This window comes from Mustelus asterias, chromosome 4 (assembly GCF_964213995.1).
Source record: "Mustelus asterias chromosome 4, sMusAst1.hap1.1, whole genome shotgun sequence".
Classification (NCBI taxonomy): Eukaryota; Metazoa; Chordata; class Chondrichthyes; order Carcharhiniformes; family Triakidae; genus Mustelus; species Mustelus asterias.
Genome location: NC_135804.1, coordinates 1,117,809 through 1,140,142, shown reverse-complemented (window position 1 = coordinate 1,140,142; position 22,334 = coordinate 1,117,809). Strand labels below are relative to the sequence as shown.

Below are 22,334 nucleotides of genomic sequence, written 5' to 3'. Positions count from 1 at the left end.
AGATCTTGGGGTTCATATCCACAGATCTCTGAAGGTTGCCACTCAAGTGGATAGAGCCGTGAAGAAGGCCTATAGTGTGTTGGCGTTCATTAACAGGGGGTTTGAGTTTAAGAGCTGTGGGGTTATGCTGCAACTGTATAGGACCTTGGTGAGACCACATTTGGAATATTGCATGCAGTTCTGGTCACCTCACCATAAGGAGGATGTGGAGACACTGGAAAGAGTGCAAAGGAGATTTACCAGGATGCTGCCTGGTTTGGACGGTAGGTCTTATGAGGAAAGGTTGAGGGAACTTGGGCTTTTCTCTTTGGAGTGGAGGAGGTTGAGAGGAGACTTGATAGAGGTTTATAAGATGATGAGGGGGAGAGATAGACTGAACGTTCAAAGACTATTTCCTCGGGTGAATGGAGCGGTAACTAGGGGGCATAACTATAGGGTTCATGGTGGGAGATATAGGAAGGATGTCCGAGGTAGGTTCTTTACGCAGAGAGTGTTTGGGGTGTGGAATGGACTGCCTGCAGGGATAGTGGAGTCAGAAACTTTAGGAACATTTAAGAAGCTATTGGATAGGCACATGGAGTACTTCGGGATGATAGGGAGGAAATAGCTTGATCTGGGTTTCAGACAAAGCTCGGCACAACATCATGGGCCGAAGGGCCTGTTCTGTGCTGTACTGTTCTATGTTCTAACCATCACCCTCTGTTTCCTACCATCGAGCCAATTTTCAATCCAGTTAGGTAGCTCTCCCTGGATCCCACCCGAACTAACTTAGTTAGATTTCCCGCCTGTTGCGGGATCTTGTCAAAGGCCTTGCTAAAGTCCATATAAACAACATTTATTTCCCTACCATCCTCTTGGTTACCTCTTCGAAAAACTCTTAAAGATTCATCAGACATGGCTTCCCACGCACAAAGCCGTGTTGACTATCCCTAATCAGACCCTGACTATCCAAATGTTGATATATCCTTTCCCTCAGAATCCCCTCCAGTAACTTACCAACCACTGAAGTCAGGCTCACCGGCCTGCCTTTGCTACCCTTCTTAAACAACGGAACAACATTAGCCACCCTCCAGTCTTCCAGAACTTTGCCAGTGGAAAGCAATGAAGCAAGTATCTCTGCAACGGCCTCTGCAATTTCTTCCCGAGCCTCCCAGAAGATCCGAGGATGCACTTGATCAGGCCCAGCGGATTTATCCACCTTAATGCACTTTAAGGCAGCAAATACCTCCTCCCTAGTAATATGCATGTGGCCCAAGACATCATCTCTTATTTCCTCTATTTCTTTAGCACCCATGAGGTTCTCCGCAGTAAACACAGAGGAGAAATATTCATTAAACATCTCACCCACCTCCATACTGATCTTTAAAAGGACCTATTCTTTCTCTTGCCACCCTTTTACTCTTAACATAGTTATAGAACCTCTTGGGATTATTCTGCCAGATCCATTTCGAACCCACTTTTTGCCCTCCTGATTTCCCTCTGACTGCACTCTTACACTTTTTATATTCATCGAGGGATTCATTTGTTCCCGATTGCTTGAACCCAATGAATGCTTCCTTTTCCAGACCAGAGCTTCAATGTCCCTCATCTGCCAGGGATCCCTAAACTTGCCAGTCTTTCCCTTCATCCTAACAGGAATATACTGCCCCTGAACTCTTGGTATCACATTTGTTCTCTTCATCCAAGTCATTACTATAGATTGCAAATAGTTGAGCACTGATTCCTGTGGCACTCCCCTAATTACACCTTGCTATCCCAAAAAAGACTCATACACTGCTTCCTGTTGGCTAACCAATCCTCTATCCATGTTGATTTCCTGCTACACTATGTTCTCTTATTCAGTGTAGCAATCTTTGATGTGACATTTTCTCAATGCCTTTTGGAAGTCTGAGTAATCCATATCTACACATTCCCCATTATCCATCTGGCATATTACTTTCTCAAACGACGCTAATAAATTGGTGAAATACAATTTCCATTTCACAAAACCATTTTGACTCTGCCTGGTCCCTTCATTATTTTCTAAATGCCCTGTTTTTATTTAATAGCTCTTTAATAATAGATTCTAGCAATTTCCCTTTGACAGATGTTAGGCTACCTGGCCTATGGCTTATACTCTACAATTAGATAATTGGAGCCCTCCAGTACCACTACTTTACAGTTCTCACAGTTGAAAAGAGTAATTTGTTCCATGAAGAGAACTCATTGTAATTATATACAGTGTTGAAAATTCTTTTAGGGATAAAGTGGAACTGGACACTTCCTCATTGACACTCTGTTCTCAACAACAGATCTTGCATATTGCAGTCCAACTGCAGGCTTTCCCTTTGTCTGAAAATAGATGAGGAAGTTGTAGTGGAACCACAAACTCCCCCTTTCACCTGTGTGTGATTTGACTAGGAGTCCCTCTGTTTAGAAAATCATTGAACAGCAATTATAAAACAAGCAGCTAAATTTGACTTCCAAATATTTGCACCCAATTGCTTCTTTGAACTCTCCTTATTCTTTAAGTGAAATCCTTGGCCAACACAAAAACAGGTCAAGTACATGGATTATCTTGTGAATACTAGAAGGTGAACTTGTCAAGTGTGTGCAGTTGGACAGACTGGTCCATCACACCCCTGACAACAGTCACTCACAAGAGGCCAACCATTTGCTAAGTATACTTAATTATTTCTTAAAACAAATTCCTAACTTGTGATATCTCTACCAGTGGGGGAGGAGATACAAAAGAGTTAATCCATTGAACTGAGAGCAGGATACAAGATGGACAGAGCAGATGTATCCATATTCATGCTGTTTCATGCTAATAGTATGGACTTCGAATCTTACCTTGATCTGCTTCCAGAATAGGAGCTGTGTCTGGAGGAATGGCTGGAATAGGAGCTGTAAGAGGAAGATCTTGAGTGCGACCTTGATCGTGACCTGGATGAGCCAGATCCTGAATAGGAAGAAGAACGAGAAGACGACCTGAAAAAGATTTTAAAAAAGCAATGCTGACTTCCAAATATCATAGTTTAGTGCAGTAAACAGACACAGATAGCAGGATAACACTAATGTTTTCCAAAGATTCTGGAAAGACCCCAACAGATTGGAAAACTGAAAATATAACACCTCTATTCAAGAAAGGAGGGAGACCAGGAAGCAGAAAGCTATAGGTCAGTCTAACATCTAACACAGTGGTTCCCAAAGGGTGTGGCGTGCCACACTGGTGCGGCGAGAGAGGATGGCAAATGTGGCGGGAAGATTCAAGGACAATCAAAGAAACATTTAAACATGGATAGATATTTTTCCAAAGTGAGAGCAAGAGCATCAAGTGATGCACTGTTTTATACTTTCTGGATGTCCCATGATCATATTATAAAGTAGTTGTGTTCTATGTTATGAATCAAGCACAGCTAGGAGTTGTTTTTTTTTGAATGTATTTCTTATCAATAAAAAATTTGGTGTGGCACGAGCAAATTTTTATGCCGAAAGTGCGGCCCAGTGAAAAAAGTTTGGGAACCACTGATCTAACAGGGGACATGAGCTAGGCTGCAGTAAATTAACCACTGAACTTCAATCAGGCACTAAAACTGTATTTTGTTCCATACTAAAACACACAACTCTCCAAAACAAGGCAACTTTGCAGGCCATTCTTAATGCCATATTCCTAGGAAGCTGCAGGTGCATATGGTAAAAGTAAGTTTGGAAGGGCTATGCTGGATACAGACTCTATATTTCACTGGGTTAATGAGACTGGCTGGAGGCAGGGAATTATAAATCACACATTGATGGCCAACAGAATGCTTCAGCTAGATTTTCCTGTCATCCTTTCCCCACTCCTGGCACAAGACTAGAACAGCACATTCAAATGCATCGATTTGATTTGATTTATTGTCACATGTATACAATAAAAAGTATTGTTTCTTGTGCGCTATACAGACAAAACATACTGTTCATAGAGAAGGAAAGGAGTGAGTGCAGAATGTAGTGTTGCAGTCATAGCTAGGGTGTAGAGAAAGATCAATTTAATGCGAGGTAGGTCCATTCAAAAGTCTGATGGCAGCAGGGAAGAAACTGTTCTTGAATCGGTCGGTATGTGTCCACAGACTTGTGTATCTTTTTCCCGATGGAAGGTGGCAGAATAGAGTATGTCGGGGATGTGTGGGGTCCTTGATTATTTCCGAGGCAGCAGGAAGTGTAGATAGTGTCAATGGATGGGAGACTGGTTTGCGTGATGGATTGGGCTACATTCATGACCTTTTGTAGTTCCCTAGTCTCTTGAGAAAGTTGGGGCATTGGTGGGCTTTCTTAACTATAGCATCAGCATGGAAGAACCAGGACAAGTTGTTGGTGATCTGGACACTTAAAAATTTAAAGCTCTTGACTATTTCTATTTCGTCCACACTGATGTACAGTAAGAAGTCTCACAATATCAGGTTAAAGTCCAACAGGTTCATTTGAATCACGAGCTTTCGGAGCTCTCCCCCTTCATCAGGTGAGTGGAGCAGCGCTCTGAAAGCTCATGATTCCAAATAAACTTGTTGGACTTTAACCTGGTGTTGAGACTTTTCACTGTGCCCACCCCAGTCCAACGCCGGCATCTCCACCTCATTGACGTAGACAGAAGCATGCCCTCCACTACTCTTCCTGAAGTCAATGACTATCTCCTTCATTTTGTTGACATTGAAGGAGAGATTGTCATCGCACCAGTTCACCAGATTCTCGACCTCATTCCTGTACTCTGTCTTGTTTGAGATCCGACCCACAACGGTGGTGTCATCAGCAAACTTGAAAATCGAGTTGGAAGGGAATTTGGTCACACAGTCAGAGGTGTATAAGTGGTATAGTAAGGGGCTGAGGACACAGCCTTGTGGAGCACTGGTATTGAGGATGTTCATGGAGGAGATGTTGTTGCCTATCCTTACTGAATGTGGTCTATGGGTTAGCAAGTTCAGGGTCCAGTTGCAGAGGGAGGAGCTGAGCCTCAGGCCACGGAGTTTGGAGATGAATCTCATAGGAATAATGGTGTTAAAGGCTGAGCTGTTGTCTATGAATAGGAGTCTGACATAGATGTCTTTGTCATCTAGGTGTTCTCGGGTTGAGTGCAGTGCCAGGGAGATGGCGTCTGCTGTGGACCTGTTGTAGCAGTAGGCAAACTGTAATGGATCCAGGCAGTCTGGGAGACAGGAATTGATTTGTGCCATGACTAATCTTTTGAAGCACTTCATATTGATGGATGTCAGAGCCACCGGATGATGGTCATTAAGGCCTGGCTTTTCTCTGGTACCGGAATGATCCTACCTGTTCTAGGATGTTGGTTACAGTTCACGAGGTCTAAAGATTGCTTTGTAGTCATACATAGATTAATTCTGAGTTTTTCTTGACTCAGAACTATTTTCAAATATACAGTAAAGGGTACAAGCTGGGAGCGGTCTCCATGTTGGCTGGTACACACAGCTCTGTCCAACACGAGACTGATCCTGGATGTAGGCCATGTGCTCTCTGATATCACTGTGTGGGCAGTACTGTACTCGGTACCATATTAACCCCATATGTGCCACACCATTATTAACTGCACAGTTCTGGCATTCATCTGCAGTCACATGGTCTAGGAGATGTTTGGCAGTGGTGGGGTGGAGGCAGGGGAAGGGAAGGATTTTCACTAAGCTTATGAGGCTTAGTGAAAAACAACACCTTTTGTGACCTCAGGGCACACCCAGACTGTCTCACAATCAATGAAGCACTTTGTGAAGTGCAGTCAATGCTGTGAAATACTCAAATGAGTATCTCACAACATTGTGATGACCAAGCAGACAATTTGCTGTGATTATGATTGAGGAGATAAGTCCCCTGCCCTTCTGAGTCATGGGGCCGTTTACATCCACCTGAGGGGCAGATGAGGCCTTGTCTTATTGTATCAATTGACATAAAATATCTCCAACAGTGCAGCATGTATCCAGTACTGGAGAGGGGATTTAGATTAGATTAGATTTTTGCACTTGCATATGGAGTGGGAGTGTGGATCCACAACCTTCTAAATCAAGTGCAAGAGTTCTATCCAGTGAGCTGCAACAAAAATCATAGGTTTTCCAGGCTGGCCTGATGAATGGCACCTTCTGGATCGAATTTCCATTGGCAGCCAATACATCCTGTTTGGAATTTACCCAGGTATTTAAATATTTAAAGTCTAGCTGAAGTTCTTCTGCCTCTTCCCAAACCAAGTGGAGATCCAGGGTAGGCCATAGCATCATCTTTCCTATGTACTACTACAATGAAGTGCTTAGTCCACAGTGCAGATGGAAACCAAAACGGAAGACTGCAAACACACACCCGTACTGTTTCTCCTACCATCCAGCCCGTTTCCATTTAAATAGCATAGAAACATAGAAAACTACAGCACAAAACAGGCCCTTCGGCCCCACAAGTTGTGCCGAACATATCCCTACCTTTTAGGCCTACCTATAACCCTCCATCCTATTAAGTCCCATGTACTCATCCAGGAGTCTCTTAAATGACCCTATTGAGTTTGCCTCCACCACCACTGACGGCAGCCGATTCCACTCACCCACCACCCTCTGTGAAAAACTTCCCCCTAACATTTCCCCTGTACCTACCCCCCAGCACCTTAAACCTGTGTCCTCTCGTAGCAGCCATTTCCACCCTGGGAAAAAGCTTCTGAGAGTCCACCCGATCTATGCCTCTCAACATCTTATACACCTCTATTAGGTCTCCTCTCATCCTACGTCTCTCCAAGGAGAAAAGACCGAGCTCCCTCAGCCTATCCTCATAAGGCATGCCACTCAATCCAGGCAACATCCTTGTAAATCTCCTCTGCACCCTTTCAATCTTTTCCACATCCTTCCTGTAATGAGGTGACCAGAACTGAGCACAGTACTACAAGTGGGGTCTGACGAGGGTCTTATATAGCTGCATCATGGTTGGACTTTGTTTACAGAAGGCCCTGGCAAATTTCTTTTCCTAAGGGAAACACTGGAACCTCAAGTGATTTTTAAAGGGAAGAGCCCAAGTCTCCAATCCTTTCGCCATGACCTTTGTGTGAAGGCAACTGAGCATCCCCAGCAAGGGGGAGTGGGAAAGCCATGGAAGTTGGATCTTCCCATTTTTAAACCCATTTTGCAAATGGCCTTAGATTTGATGAAAGGCGTGTTGAAATGTACTTGGCCCCAAAATCCAACGTACCTCGATGAGCCAGAGACTGAAACAGATGACCCAGATGTTCTTCGTCGCTTGCGCCCACGGCCTGGTGATGTTGTTGAAACGGGTCTTTTTTTGGGCGATTTGGATCGGCGCCAAGGGTCTTTCCATTCATCTGCTCGTTTTACAGTAGCTGTCGGAGCAGCTTCTTTCTTGGGTGGTTCTACTTGCCGGCTAGAAATTACAATAAAGATGGTTAGTATCGATATTCTAGTCTTAAAGATCAGCTTCGCACGACTATTGGCTATTGAAAGTTCATCAACGAGTGCTGTCCCCAGAAATTGGTTCCTCCACCCGAGCTTTAGGCGTGGTATAACATGGAGGGCTTCAGATTCTTGGTGCACTGTGACCAATTATGGGGCACCTATTCAAAAGGAGTGCACTGCATTTCAACAGAATGTCCTTGTGGAAAGGGTTTAAGCTAAACTGGACAGCAACATATAGAAGTAGGAAAGAGGATTAAGGTGCATAAAGGCATGAGTGTGTTTCTCGTCTGAGTAGTAGTAGTACCAAAATAGATAGCAGAATAGGAAGGACAACCAGGAATACAAAGACGAGCTCAGAATGCATGCACTTAAATGTATGAAGTATGGTGAGTAAGTTTGGCACAAGCACAAATAGCTACGTGGAACATGTACTGGCAATAACAAAGATATGGCTAAAAATGGTGAGGACTGGAACTTTGTTTTATTCATTTGTGGGACATGGGCATCGCTGGTTGGCCAGCATTTAATGCCCATCCCTAATTGCCCTTGAGAAGGTGGTGGTGAGCTGCCTTCTTGAATCGCTGCTGTCCATGTGCTGTGGGTTGACCCAGAATGCTGTTAGAGAGGGAATTCCAGGATTTTGACTCAACAACAGTGAAGGAACGGCTGATATATTTCAAGACACGGTGGTAAGTGGCTTGGAGGGGAACTTGCAGGTGGTGCTGCTCCCATGTATCTGCTGCCCTTGTCCTTCTAGATGGAAGTGGTCATGGGCATGGAAGGTGCTGTCTACGGATCTTTGATAAATTGGCTGTAGTGCATCTTGTAGATAGCATACACTGCTGCTACTGAACGTCAGTGGTGGAGGGAGTGGATGTTTCTGGATCTGGTGCCTATCAGGCGGGTTGCTGTGTCCTGGATAGTGTCAAGCTTCTTGAGTGTTGTTGGAGCTGCACCCATCCAGGCAAGTGGGGAGTATTCCATCACACTCCTGACTTGTACCTTGTAGATGGTGGACAAGGTTTGGGGAGTCAAGAGGTGAGTTACTCGCTGCTGTATTCCTGACCTCTGACCTGCTGTTGTAGCCGCTGTGTTTATGTGGTGAGTCCAGTTGAGTTTCTGGTCAATGGTAACCCCAAGGATGTTGCCAGTGGGGGATTCAATGATGGTAAATGTCAAGGGCTGGCGGTTAGAGTGTCTCTTATTGGTGATGGTCATTGTCTGGCATTTGTGTGGCGCGAATGTTATTTGCCACTTGTCAGCCCAAGCCTGGATATTATCCAGATCTTGCTGCATTTGAACATGGACTGCTTCAGTATCTGAGGGATTGCAAATGGTGCTGAACATTGTGCAATCACCAGCGAACATCCCCACTTCTGACCTTATAGCGGAGGGAAGGTCATTGATGGAGCAGCTGAAAATTGTTGGGCCCTGAGGGACTCCTGCAGAGATCTCATAGAAACATATAAAATCCTGGTGGAATTCTCTACCACAGAAAGCTGTTGGGCTAGTTTGTTAGATATGTTCAAGAGGGAGCTGGACGTGGCCCTTGCAGCTAAAAGGATCAAGGGATATGGAGAGAAAGCCAGAGTGGGATACTGAAAGTGCATGATCAACCATGATCATATTGAATGATGGTGCAGGCTCAAAGGGCCGAATGGTCTACACCTGCACCTATTTTCTATGTTGCTATGTCCTGGAGCTGAGATGACTGACCTTCCACAACCATCTTCCTGTGTGCCAGGTGAGTCCAACCAGCGGAGAATTTGTCCCCCAATACCCATTGATTCCAGTTTCATTAGGGTTCCATGATGCCACATTTCGTCGAATGCATCCTTGATGTTAAGGGTTGTCACTCTTACCTCACCTCTGGAATTCAGCTCTTTTGTCCATGTTTGAACCAAGGCTGTAATGAGGTCAGGAGCTGAGTGACCCTGGCGACACCCAAATTGAATGTCACTGAAAAGATTATTGCTGACTAAATGCTGCTTGATGGCATTGTTGATGACCCCTTCCATCGCTTTACTGATGATCGAGAGTAGACTGGGTGGTAATTGGCCGGGTTTGATTTGTCCTGCTTTTTGTGTACAGGACATACCTGGGTAATTTTCCACATTGTCGGGTAAATGCCAGTGTTGTAACTGTACTGGAAGAGCTTGGCTGGGGAGCAGCAAGTTCTGGAACACAAGTCTTCAGTGCTATTGCTAGAATGTTATCAGGGCCCATTGCCTTTGCAGTGTCCAGTGCTTCCAACTGTTTCTGGATATCATGTGGAGTGAATCGAATTGGCTGGAGATTGGAATCCGAGATGTTGGGAACCACTGGAGGAAGCTGAGATGGATCATCCATTCGGCACTTCTGGCTGAAGATTCTTGCGAATGCTTCAGCCTTATCTTTTGCATTGATGTGCTGGGTTCCTCCATCATTGAGGATGGAAGACCAGTGAGCTTGCGCAGGACCAGTCAGCCGGAGTGAGATAGATCATAGAGTCATAAAGGTTTACAGCATGGAAACAGGCCCTTCGGCCCAATTTGTCCATACCGCACTTTTCTTTAAACCACTAAGCTAGTTCCAATTGCTCGCATTTGGCCCATATCCCTCGATACCCATCTTACCCATGAACTGTCTAAATGCTTTTTAAAAGGCAAAATTGTACCCACCTCCACTGCTCCAGACACTCACCACCCTGAGTGTGAAAAAATTGCCCCTCTGGATCCTTTTGATCTCTCCCCTTAAACCTATGCCCTCTAGTTTTAGACTCCCCTAGCTTTGGGAAAAGATGTTGACTATCTAACTGATCTATGCCCCTCATTATTTTATAGACCTCTATAAGATCACTCCTAAACTTCCTACGCGCCAGAGAAAAAAGTCCCAGTCTATCCAGCCTCTCCTTATAACTCGAACCATCAAGTCCCGGTAGTATTCTAGTAAATCTTTTCTGCACTCTTTCTAGTTTAATGATTTTTTTAATAATAGGGTGGCCAGAACTGTACACAGTATTCCAAGTGCAGCCTTACCAATGTCTTGTACAACTTCAACAAGACATCCCAACTCCTGTATTCAATGTTCTGACCAATGAAACCAAGCATGCCGAATGCCTTCTTCATCACTCTATCCACCTGTGACTCCACTTTCAAGGAGCTATGAACCTGTGCCCCTCAATGTCTTTTGTTCTGTAACTCTCCCCAATGCCCCACCATTAACTGAGTAAGTCCTGCCCTGGTTCAATCTACCAAAATGCATCACCTCGCATTTATATGAATTAAACTCCATCTGCCATTCATCAGCCCACTGGTCCAATTGATCATGATCCTGTTGCAATCCTAGATAACCTTCTTCACTGTCCACTATGTCAACAATCTTGGTGTCATCTGCAAACTTACTAACCATGCCTCCTAAATTCTCATCCAAATCATTAATATACGTATTAGTGAGAGGCAACATGGTTTTGTGAATGGGAGACCGCGTCTCACGAACCTGATCGAGTTTTTGGAGGAAGTGACGAAGATGATTGATGAGGGTAGGGCAGTGGATGTTGTCTACATGGACTTCAGTAAGGCCTTTGACAAGGTCCCTCATGGCAGGCTGGTGCAGAAGGTGAAGTTGCATGGGATCAGAGGTGAGTTGGCAAGGTGGGTACCAAACTGGCTCGGTCCACTCCATCTGACGAAGGAGCAGCGCTCCGAAAGCTAATGGTATTTGCTACCAAATAAACCTGTTGGACTTTAACCTGGTGTTGTTAAAACTCTTACTCGGTCAAAGAAGACAGAGGGTAGCAGTGGAAGGGTGCATTTCTGAATGGAGGGCTGTGACAAGTGGTGTGCCTCAGGGATCAGTGCTGGGACCTTTGCTGTTTGTAATATATATATATATATAAATGATTTGGAGGAAAATGTAACTGGATTGATTAGTAAGTTTGCGGACGACACAAAAGTTGGTGGATTTGCAGATAGCGATGAGGACCATCAGAGGATACAGCAGGATATAGATCAGTTGGAGACGTGGGCAGAGAGATGGCAGATGGAGTTTAATCCGTACAAATGTGAGGTAGTGCATTTTGGAAGGTCTAATACAGATAGGAAATATACAGTAAATGGCAGAGTATTTAAGAGTATTGATAAGCAAAGGGATCTGGGTGTACAGGTACACAGGTCACAAAGTGGCAATGTAGGTGGAGAAGGTAGTCAAGAAGGCATATGGCATGCTTGCCTTCATCAGCCAGGGCACTGAGTTTAAAAATTGGCAAGTCATGTTGCAGCTTTATAGAACCTTAGTTAGGCCGCACTTGGAATATAGTGTTCAATTCTGGTCGCCACACTACCAGAAGGATGTGGAGGCTTTGGAGAGGGTATACAAAAGATTTACCAGGATGTTGCCTAGTATGGAGGGCATTAGTTATGAGGAGAGGTTGGAGAAACTTGGTTTGTTCTCACTGGAACAACGGAGGTTGAGGGGAGACCTGATAGAAGTCTACAAGATTATGAGAGGCATGGACAGAGTGGATAGTCAGAAGCTTTTTCCCAGGGTGGAAGAGTCAATTACTAGGAGGCATAGGTTTAAGGTGCGAGGGGCAAGGTTTAAAGGAGATGTACAAGGCAGATTTTTTACATAGAGAGTAGTGCGTGCCTGGAACTCGTTGCCGGGGGAGGTAGTGGAAGCAGATACAGTAGTGACTTTTAAGGGGCGTCTTGACAAGTGCATGAATAGGATGGGAATAGAGGGATATGGTCCCCGGAAGTGTAGGGGGTTTTAGTTCAGTCGGACAGCATGGTCGGCGCAGGCTTGGAGGGCCGAAGGGCCTGTTCCTGTGCTGTAATTTTCTTTGTGATTCACTCAAGGGTTTCTCACTTCCTCTAAAGCTCTCAGTTTTCTCCCATTAGCAGTAATCCTTTACCGTGTTTGACCTCCCAAATGCATCACCCCACACTTCTCCAATGTGAACTCCATTTGTCACTTTTCTGCCCACCTCAGCATTCCACTGATATCTACCTGCAGTCAACAGCAATCCTCCTCACTATGAATCACGTAGCCAATTTTTATGTGGTTCATGCCCCCTACATTAACATCGAAATTGTTAACAAGTAATTAGAAATTGTGTAAACTGCCTCCACATATCAAAATCCTGGAACTGCCTCGCTGCAAACAAAGAACAAAGAACAATACAGCACAGGAACAGGCCTTTCGGCCCTCCAAGCCCGCGCCGCTCCCCGGTCCAGGACCGAACCCCGAATCCAGGATCCCCGCCCAACTCTCCAGCCTATCCACATACCAACATCCCATCCACCGAGCTGTCCCTCACAGCCACGATGCCTCGCTCATCACAACCCATTAACTCACCCCCACACCCCCATTCCAGACCATGTGATCTCCAGGGAGAGGCGAAAACCCAGAGTGAAAACCCCAGGGCCAATATGGGGAAAAAAAAATCTGGGAAATTCCTCTCCGACCCCCTGAGGCGATCGAAACGAGTCCAGGAGATCACACTGGCCCTGATCGGAAAATGCTTCCCAACCCTAGTCATTTCCACTTCCACAAACACCATATGAATTCCCTGCCCCCGAGACAGGTTCCCAACTATCCGCAGTCTCGCTCTGTACTGGCACCAGCAAGATGATCATAGAATGAAGCCTTGAAACGAGAAACAAGGAACAATTAGCCCGCGCCGCTCCCTGGTCCAAACTAGACCACTTTTTTGTATCCCTCCATTCCCACTCCGTTCATATAGCTGTCTAGATAAGTCTTAAACGTTCCCAGTGTGTCCGCCTCCACCACCTTGCCCGGCAACACATTCCAGGCCCCCACGACCCTCTGTGTGAAATATGTCCTCTGATATCTGTGTTAAACCTCCCCCCCTTCACCTTGAACCTATGACCCCTCGTGAACGTCACCACCGACCCGGGGAAAAGCTTCCCACCGTTCACCCTATCTATGCCTTTCATAATTTTATACACCTCTATTAAGTCTCCCCTCATCCTCCGTCTTTCCAAGGAGAACAACCCCAGTTTCCCCAATCTCTCCTCATAACCAAGCCCCTCCATACCAGGCAACATCCTGGTAAACCTCCTCTGTACTCTCTCCAAAGCCTCCACGTCCTTCTGGTAGTGTGGCGACCAGAACTGGACGCAGTATTCCAAATGCGGCCGAACCAACGTTCTATACATCTGCAACATCAGACCCCAACTCTTATACTCTATGCCCCGTCCTATAAAGGCAAGCATGCCATATGCCTTCTTCACCACTTTCTCCACCTGTGACGTCACCTTCAAAGATCTGTGGACTTGCACACCCAGGTCCCTCTGCGTCTCTACACCCTTTATGGTTCTTCCATTTATCGTGTAGCTCCTCCCTACATTATTCCTACCAAAATGCATCACTTCGCATTTATCAGGATTGAACTCCATCTGCCATTTCCTTGCCCAAATTTCCAGCCTATCTATATCCTTCTGTAGCCTCTGACAATGTTCCTCACTATCTGCAAGTCCTGCCAGTTTTGTGTCGTCCGCAAACTTACTGATCACCCCAGTTACTCCTTCTTCCAGATCATTTATATAAATCACAAAGAGCAGAGGTCCCAATACAGAGCCCTGCGGTACACCACTAGTCACAGGCCTCCAGCCGGAAAAAGACCCTTCCACTACCACCCTCTGTCTTCTATGACCAAGCCAGTTCTCCACCCATCTAGCCACCTCCCCCTTTATCCCATGGGATCCAACCTTTTTCACTAGCCTACCATGAGGGACTTTGTCAAACGCTTTACTAAAGTCCATATAGACAACATCCACGGCCCTTCCTTCGTCAACCATTTTGGTCACTTCTTCAAAAACACCACCAGGTTAGTGAGGCATGACCTCCCTCTCACAAAACCATGTTGACTATCGTTAATGAGTTTATTCCTTTCTAAATGCGCATACATCCTATCTCTAAGAATCTTCTCCAACAACTTCCCCACCACGGACGTCAAGCTCACCGGCCTATAATTACCCGGGTTATCCTTCCTACCCTTCTTAAATAACGGGACCACATTGGCTATCCTCCAATCCTCTGGGACCTCACCTGCGTCCAGTGACGAGACAAAGATTTGCGTCAGAGGCCCAACGATTTCACCTCTCGTCTCCTTGAGCAGCCTTGGATAGATTCCATCAGGCCCTGGGGATTTGTCAGTCTTTATATTCTCTAACAAACCTAACACTTCCTCCTTTGTAATGGAGATTTTCTCCAACGGTTCAACACTCCCCTCAGAGACACTCCCAGTCAACACATCCCTCTCCTTTGTGAATACCGACGCAAAGTATTCATTTAGGATCTCTCCTACTTCTTTGGGCTCCAAGCATAAGTCCCCACTTTTGTCCCTGAGAGGTCCGATTTTTTCCCTAACAACCCTTTTGTTCCTAACGTATGAATAAAATGCCTTGGGATTCTCCTTAATCCTGTCTGCCAAGAACATTTCGTGACCCCTTTTTGCTCTTCTAATTCCCCGTTTGAGTACTTTCCTACTTTCATTGTACTCCTCCAGAGCTCCCTCCGTTTTTAGCTGCTTGGACCTAACATACGCCTCTCTTTTCCTTTTGACCAGTCCCTCAATTTCCCTGGTTATCGACGGTTCTCTAATCCTACCCTTCCTATCCTTCTTTTTTACAGGCACATGCTTGTCCTGTAGCCCTAACAACCTATGTAGTCCTGTAGCTGCGTAAATTTTTTTCTCATGTCACCTTTGGTTCTTTTGCCAATTCCCTTAAATTTCTCTCAGCTATTGACCTTCTGCATGGAAACAATTTCTCTGTATTTACTCTATCAAAACTCTGTTATTTTGAACAAGCCTATTAAATCTTCTCTGAACCTCTGCTGCTCTAAAGCAAATAATCCAAGCTACTCCTGGCACTCCAAGTAACAGAAGCCCCTCATTTCTGGTGCTATTCCAGTAAATCTCAGTTGCACCCGCTCTTAAAGCCATGACTTTCTGATGCCCAGAGTTGGAAACATACTCCAGCTGAGAACCAGCCAGTATTTTATCAAAGTTTAATACAACTTCCTTGCTTTTTTTGTTGCCCTATATCTCCATTCGTGGCAGCTGTAGATCAGTTGTCAGTGCTCCTATTTTTTGTGTTCACTTGAGCATAAAAACCTGGGTTGACAGTCCAGCGCAGTGCTGAAAGGAGTGCCACCTTTTAAACGAGACATTAAACTGAAGCCTGCATGACCCCTCAGGTGGACATAAATAGATAACATGATACTACTTTGAATCAGAGCAGGGGAGTTAATCCCAGCAATAAAAACAGAAAATCCTGGATAAACTCGGCAGCTCTGGTAGCATTTGTGGAGAGAGAAACACAGAAAACGGAACACATCTTCTAATTAGGCATGATATAGCGTTCTGGACTCAACACTAAGTTCAACAACTTTAGACCGTGAACTTTCCCCTCCATCTTGATCCCCCCTTTTGTTTCCTGTTATTCAGTTCCCCTGGCTTGTCCCAACACAACCCCCACTGCCCCTTGCTCTCACTGTGCACTGATCTCTGTTCTCCCATTAACACATTCTGCTTTCCTACCTTTGCCACTATTAATGCTCTTCAGTCCATAATGGCACCGTTAACAGCTGGTGTCATGCCCATGACATCTTTGTCAATCTCTCCTTAGCTCCAAACTATCACTGACTTTCCATTCTGCCCCACTCCCCAAGTATATAATTCATCATATTTCTACCCCTTTTCAGTTCTGCAGAAGAGTCATATGGAGTCGAAATGTTAACTCTCTCTCTCTTCACACTCCCACACTCCAAAGATATGCGAGTTAGGTTGATTGGCCATGATAAATTGCGCCTTAGTGTCAGGGGGACTCGGAGGGTAAATGCATGGGGGTTACGCGGATAGGACCTGGGTGGGATTGTTGTTGGTGCAGACTCGATGGGCCAAATGGCCTCATTCTGCACTGTAGATTCTATGATCCCATGATCTATAATTCATAGATGCTGCCAGACCTGCTTAATTAATCCAGTATGTTCTGTTTTTAGTTCAGAATTCCAGCATCTGCAGTATTTTGCTTTTATTTGAGTATTCCCCTGTACCCTGGCCAACATTTATTCCACAATCAACATCATAAAAACAGATTACCTGGTCACTGTCATTTTGATAAAAGCAAATTACTATGAATGCTGGAACCTGAAAATGCTGGAAAATCTCAGCAGGAAATTAGGAGAGCAAGAAGGGGTCACGAGAAGGCCTTGGCAGGTAGGATTAAGGAAAATCCTGAGGCGTTCTATAAATATGTGAAGACTAAAAGGATGAGACGTGAAGGAATAGGGCCTATAAAAGGTGAAGGTGGGAAAATCTGTACGGAACCAGTAGAAATGGCAGAGGTGCTTAATGAGTATTTTGCCTCGGTTTTCACAGAGGAGAATGACCTGGGTGGATGTACTGCGGGCTTGCGGTGGACTGAAAAGATTGAGTATGTGGACTTTAACAAAGAGGTTGTGCCGGAATCTTTGAATGGCATCAAGATAGATAAGTTGCCGGGTCTGGATGGGATGTACCCCGGATTACTGTGGGAGGCGAGGGAAGAGATTGCAGAGCCTCTGGCGATGATCTTTGCATCGTCGATGGAGACGGGAGAGGTGCCAGAGGATTGCGGATGTGGTTCCTATTATCAAGAAGGAGAATAGGGATAGCCCAGGAAATTACCGACCGGTGAGTCTAACCTCAGTGGTTGGTAGATCCTGAGGGACAAGATTTATGAGCATTTAGAGAGGTTTAGTATGCTCAAGAATACTCAGCATGGCTTTGTCAAAGGCAGATCATGCCTTACGAGCCTGGTGGAGTTCTTCGAAAATGTGACTAAACACATTGACGAAGGGAAAGCGGTAGATGTGGTTTATATGGATTTTAGCAAGGCGTTCGATAAGGTCCCCCATGCAAGGCTTCTAGAAAAAGTGAGGGGGCATGGGATCCAAGGTGCTGCTGCCCTGTGGATCCAGAACTGGCTTGCCCAAAGGAGGCAGAGAGTGGGTATAGATGGGTCTTTTTCTAAATGGAGTTCGGTCACCAGTGGTGTGCCCCAGGGATCTGTTCTGGGACCCTTGCTGTTTGTCATTTTCATAAATGAGCTGGATAAGGAAGTGGAGGGATGGGTTGGTAAGTTTGCCGACGACACGAAGGTTGGTGGGGTTGTGGATAGTCTGGAGGGATGTCAGAAGTTACAGAGGGACATAGATAGGATGCAAAACTGGGCGGAGAAGTGGCAGATGGACTTCAACGCAGATAAATGCGTCCATTTTGGCAGGTCGAATGGGATGAAGGAGTACAATATAAAGGGAAAGACTCTTAGTACTGTAGAGGTTCAGAAGGACCTTGGGATCCGGGTCCATAGGATTCTAAAATCAGCCCCGCAAGGTGGAGGAGGTGGTTAAGGTGGCGTATGGTGTGCTGGCCTTTATCAATCGAGGGATTGAGTTTAGGAGTCCGGGGATAATGATGCAGCTATAGAAGACCCTCGTCAGACCCCACTTGGAGTACTGTGCTCAGTTCTGGTCGCCTCATTACAGGAAGGATGTGGAAAAGATTGAAAGGGTGCAGAGGAGATTTACAAGGATGTTGCCTGGATTGAGTGGCATGCCTTATGAGGATAGGCTGAGGGAGCTCGGTCTTTTCTCCTTGGAGAGACAAAGGATGAGAGGAGACCTAATAGAGGTATATAAGATGTTGAGAGGCATTGATCGGGTGGACTCTCAGAGGCTTTTTCCCAGGGTGGAAATGGCTGCTACGAGAGGACACAGGTTTAAGGTGCTGGGGGGTAGGTACAGGGGAAATGTTAGGGGCAAGTTTTTCACACAGAGGGTGGTGGGCGAGTGGAATCGGCTGCCGTCAGTGGTGGTGGAGGCAAACTCAACAGGGTCTTTTAAGAGACTCCTGGATGAGTACATGGGACTTAATAGGATGGAGGGTTATAGGTAGGCCTAAAAGGTAGGGATATGTTCGGCACAACTTGTGGGGCTGTTTTGTGCTGTAGTTTTTCTATGTTTCTAAGGTCTGACAGCTTCTGTGGAGAGAGAAGGGCTAACGTTTCAAGTTTTCTACGGATAGTTCAATTTTGAAGTAAGCATAGAATCCTACAGTGCAGGAGGAGGCCATTTAGCCCATCAAGTATGCACTGACCACAGCCCCACCCAGGCCCTATCCCCATAACCTGATGCATTTACCCTAGCTAGTCCCCCTGACACTAAGGGGCAATTTAGCATGGCCAATCCACCAAACCCGCACACCTTTAGACTGAGAGAGGAAACCAAAGCACCCAGAGAAAACCCATGCAGACACGGGAAGAACGTGCAAACTGTTTGCTACCAAATAAACCTTTTGGACTTTAACCTGCTGTTGTTAGACTCCTTATCCTTTGGGGTCACGGTTAAACACAGATATCAGGGGGGCGTATTTTACACAGAAGGAGGTGGGGTGCACTGCCAAGCAAGATGATTGAGGCGGACACGCTGGGATCGTTTAAGACTTATCTAGATAGCCACATGAACAGACTGGGAATAGAGGGATACAAACGAATGGTCTAGTTGGGCACATGAGCGGCGCAGGCTTGGAGGGCCAAAGGGCCTGTTCCTGTGTTGTATTGTTCTTTGTTCTTACTGTGTAAACCCCACACATAGTGATCCAAGCTGGGAATCGAACCCGGGTCCCTGGCGCTGTGAGGCAGCAGTGCTAACCACTGTGCCATCCTGAAATCTGGATGGCTCTTTGTCAGAACTGCACCACCTCTCTCTTTTAGAGAAATAGTATTACCTCCCTCCCCCACTCCTTTCTGGTATATGACCTGCAAAAGCAAAGGATCCATGACAATATTACAGTACATTGTGTGGTTGGGGTTTACATTTCGCGTTATTAGTGAGATTTGGAATGAATTAAGATATCAGGGCAGCTTTCGTTAGCTGAAGGTACTTGCCAAATTCTTCGACTGAACTAAAGTGCTTTTCACCTGCTTTGCTGAACTGTTGACAACTTTATCTTGTTTATTTCTTTTAGCGGTCGTTGGGCTGTAATTGGCCGTGACTGCTGTGATACGATAGGTTAAGTATCTGAAATGCAATTCTGGATCTTGTGCATCTACTATTGTGCATTCTGTACATCTTGTGCATAGAAATTATAAACACATTTGCAAGAACGCTCTCTCTTGTTTGAATGCTTTGAAGCCCAAGATCAAATATGATAGCATTGAATGGTGGAGCAGGCTTGATTGTCTACTCCTGCTCCTTGTGATCTCAGCTGTTGCAATATTACATGCTCCATTCAAATGCAACGCCTCAGAATGTGGGAATGATTTATTTACCTTTACTGTCCACAGGAAATGTTTACACTAATTACGACAGTTCACACCAAGGGCAGCACGGTGGCTAGTTAGCACTACTGCCTCACAGTGCCAGAGACCCGGGTTTGATTCCCAGCTTGGGGCACTGTCTGTGCGGAGTTTGCACGTTCTCCCTGTGTCTGCGTGGGTTTCCTCCGGGAGTTCTGGTTTCCTCCCACATTCTGAAAGACGTGCTGGTTAGGTGCATTGACCCAACAGGTGCTGGACTGTGGCAACTAGGTAATTTCACAGTAACTTCATTGCAGTGTAAGCCTTACTTGTGACTAATAAATAAACCTTATTTTTTTTAAGTGCCACTTCATTACTTACACTTACAAAATAGAATCTCGAATTGAAAACGTGATCCCAGTAGTGAACAAGTTAGAGGGATTATAGAACATAGAACATAGAAAGCCACAGCACAAAGAGGCCCTTCGGCCCACAAGTTGCGCTGATCATATCCCCACCTCTAGGCCTATCTATAGCCCTCAATCCCATTAAATCCCATGTACTCATCCAGAAGTCTCTTAAAAGACCCCAACGAGTTTGCCTCCACCACCACCGACGTCAGCCGATTCCACTCACCCACCACCCTCTGAGTGAAAAACTTACCCCTGACATCTACTCTGTACCTACCCCCCAGCACCTTAAACCTGTGTCCTCTCGTAGCAACCATTTCAGCCCTTGGAAATAGCCTCCGAGAGTCTACCCTATCCAGACCTCTCAACATCTTGTAAACCTCTATCAGGTCACCTCTCATCCTTCGTCTCTCCAGGGAGAAGAGACCAAGCTCCCTCAACCTATCCTCATAAGGCATGCCCCCCAATCCAGGTAACATCCTTGTAAATCTCCTCTGCACCCTTTCAATGGCTTCAACATCTTTCCTGTAATGAGGTGACCAGAACTGCGCGCAGTACTCCAAGTGGGGTCTAACCAGGGTCCTATAAAGCTGCAGCATTATCTCCCGACTCCTAAACTCAATCCCTCGATTAATGAAGGCTAGTACGCCGTACGCCTTCTTGACCGCATCCTCCACCTGCGAGGCCGATTTAAGAGTCCTATGGACCCGGACCCCAAGGTCCTTCTGATCCTCTACACTGCTAAGAATGGTACCCTTCATATTATACTGCTGCTTCATCCCATTGGATCTGCCAAAATGGATCACTACACACTTATCCGGGTTGAAGTCCATCTGCCACTTCTCCGCCCAGTCTTGCATTCTATCTATGTCTCGCTGCAACTTCTGACATCCCTCCAAACTATCCACAACACCACCTACCTTGGTGTCGTCAGCAAACTTACCAACCCATCCCTCCACTTCCTCATCCAGGTCATTTATGAAAATGACAAACAGCAAGGGTCCCAGAACAGATCCCTGGGGCACTCCACTGGTCACTGACCTCCATGCAGAGAAAGACCCCTCCACAGCCACTCTCTGCCTTCTGCAGGCAAGCCAGTTCTGGATCCACAAGGCAACAGCCCCTTGGATCCCATGCCCTCTCACTTTCTCAAGAAGTCTTGCATGGGGGACCTTATCGAACGTCTTGCTGAAGTCCATATAGACCACATCCACCGCTCTTCCTTCGTCAATGTGTTTGGTCACATTTTCAAAGAACTCAACCAGGCTCGTAAGGCACGACCTGCCCTTGACAAAGCCGTGCTGACTACTTTTGATCATACTAAACTTCTCTAGATGATCATAAATCCTGTCTCTCAGGATCCTCTCCATCAACTTACCAACCACTGAGGTTAGACTCACCGGTCGGTAATTTCCCGGGCTGTCCCTGTTCCCTTTCTTGAATATAGGGACCACATCTGCAATCCTCCAATCCTCCGGAACCTCTCCCGTCTCCATCGACGATGCAAAGATCATCGCCAAAGGCTCTGCAATCTCCTCCCTCGCCTCCCACAGTAACCTGGGGTACATCCCATCCGGTCCCGGCGACTTACCAACCTTGATGCCATTCAATAGTTCCAACACATCCTCTTTCTTTATGTCCACATGCTCGATCCTTTCTGTCCACCGCAAACCAGCAGTACAACCACCCAGATCCCTTTCCACCGTGAATACCGAGGTAAAGTATTCATTAAGCACCTCCGCCATTTCTAACGGTTCCGCACAAACTTTTCCCCCTTCACCTTTTAAGGGTCCTATGCCTTCACATCTCATCCTTTTACTCTTGACATATTTGTAGAAAGCCTTGGGATTCTCCTTAATCTTACCCGCCAAGGTCTTCTCATGACCCCTTCTCGCTCTCCTAATTTCCTTCTTAAGCTCCTTCCTACATCCCGTATACTCCTCTAAATCCTTAACACCTCCTAGCTCTCTGAACCTTCTGTACGCCTCTCTTATACTGAACATGCTATAGAGTGCTTTTTATTGAGTTACCATTGATCTATCATAATGCAGTAGTGGTAACGTTACTGGACCACTAATCCAGAAACCCAAGTTAATGCCCTGGGGATACAAGTTCAAATCTCAGCATGGCAGCTTGCGGCATTTAAATTCAATTAATAAATCTGGAATATAAACTTAATCTCATTAATGGTGACCACAAAAATATCAATTGTCATAAAAACCCATTTGGTT

The 22,334-nt window shown here is 45.7% G+C and overlaps 1 protein-coding gene across 6 annotated transcripts in view; it reads right to left on the bottom strand.

Annotated features, from left to right (window-relative positions):
- Positions 1 to 22,334, bottom strand: part of zc3h18 (zinc finger CCCH-type containing 18) — a 201,761-nt gene that overhangs the window by 50,254 nt on the left and 129,173 nt on the right. For 4 of the 6 annotated variants that reach the window (XM_078210460.1, XM_078210461.1, XM_078210458.1 and 1 more), the window contains exons 10-11: positions 7,186 to 7,374; positions 2,833 to 2,970 (exon numbers count right to left, since the gene is read on the bottom strand). In XM_078210460.1, coding sequence (XP_078066586.1) covers positions 2,833 to 2,970; positions 7,186 to 7,374 — 327 coding nt within the window. The remainder of the gene's footprint in view (positions 1 to 2,832; positions 2,971 to 7,185; positions 7,375 to 22,334) is intronic. The other 2 variants (XM_078210463.1, XM_078210464.1) reach the window with 1 other exon arrangement.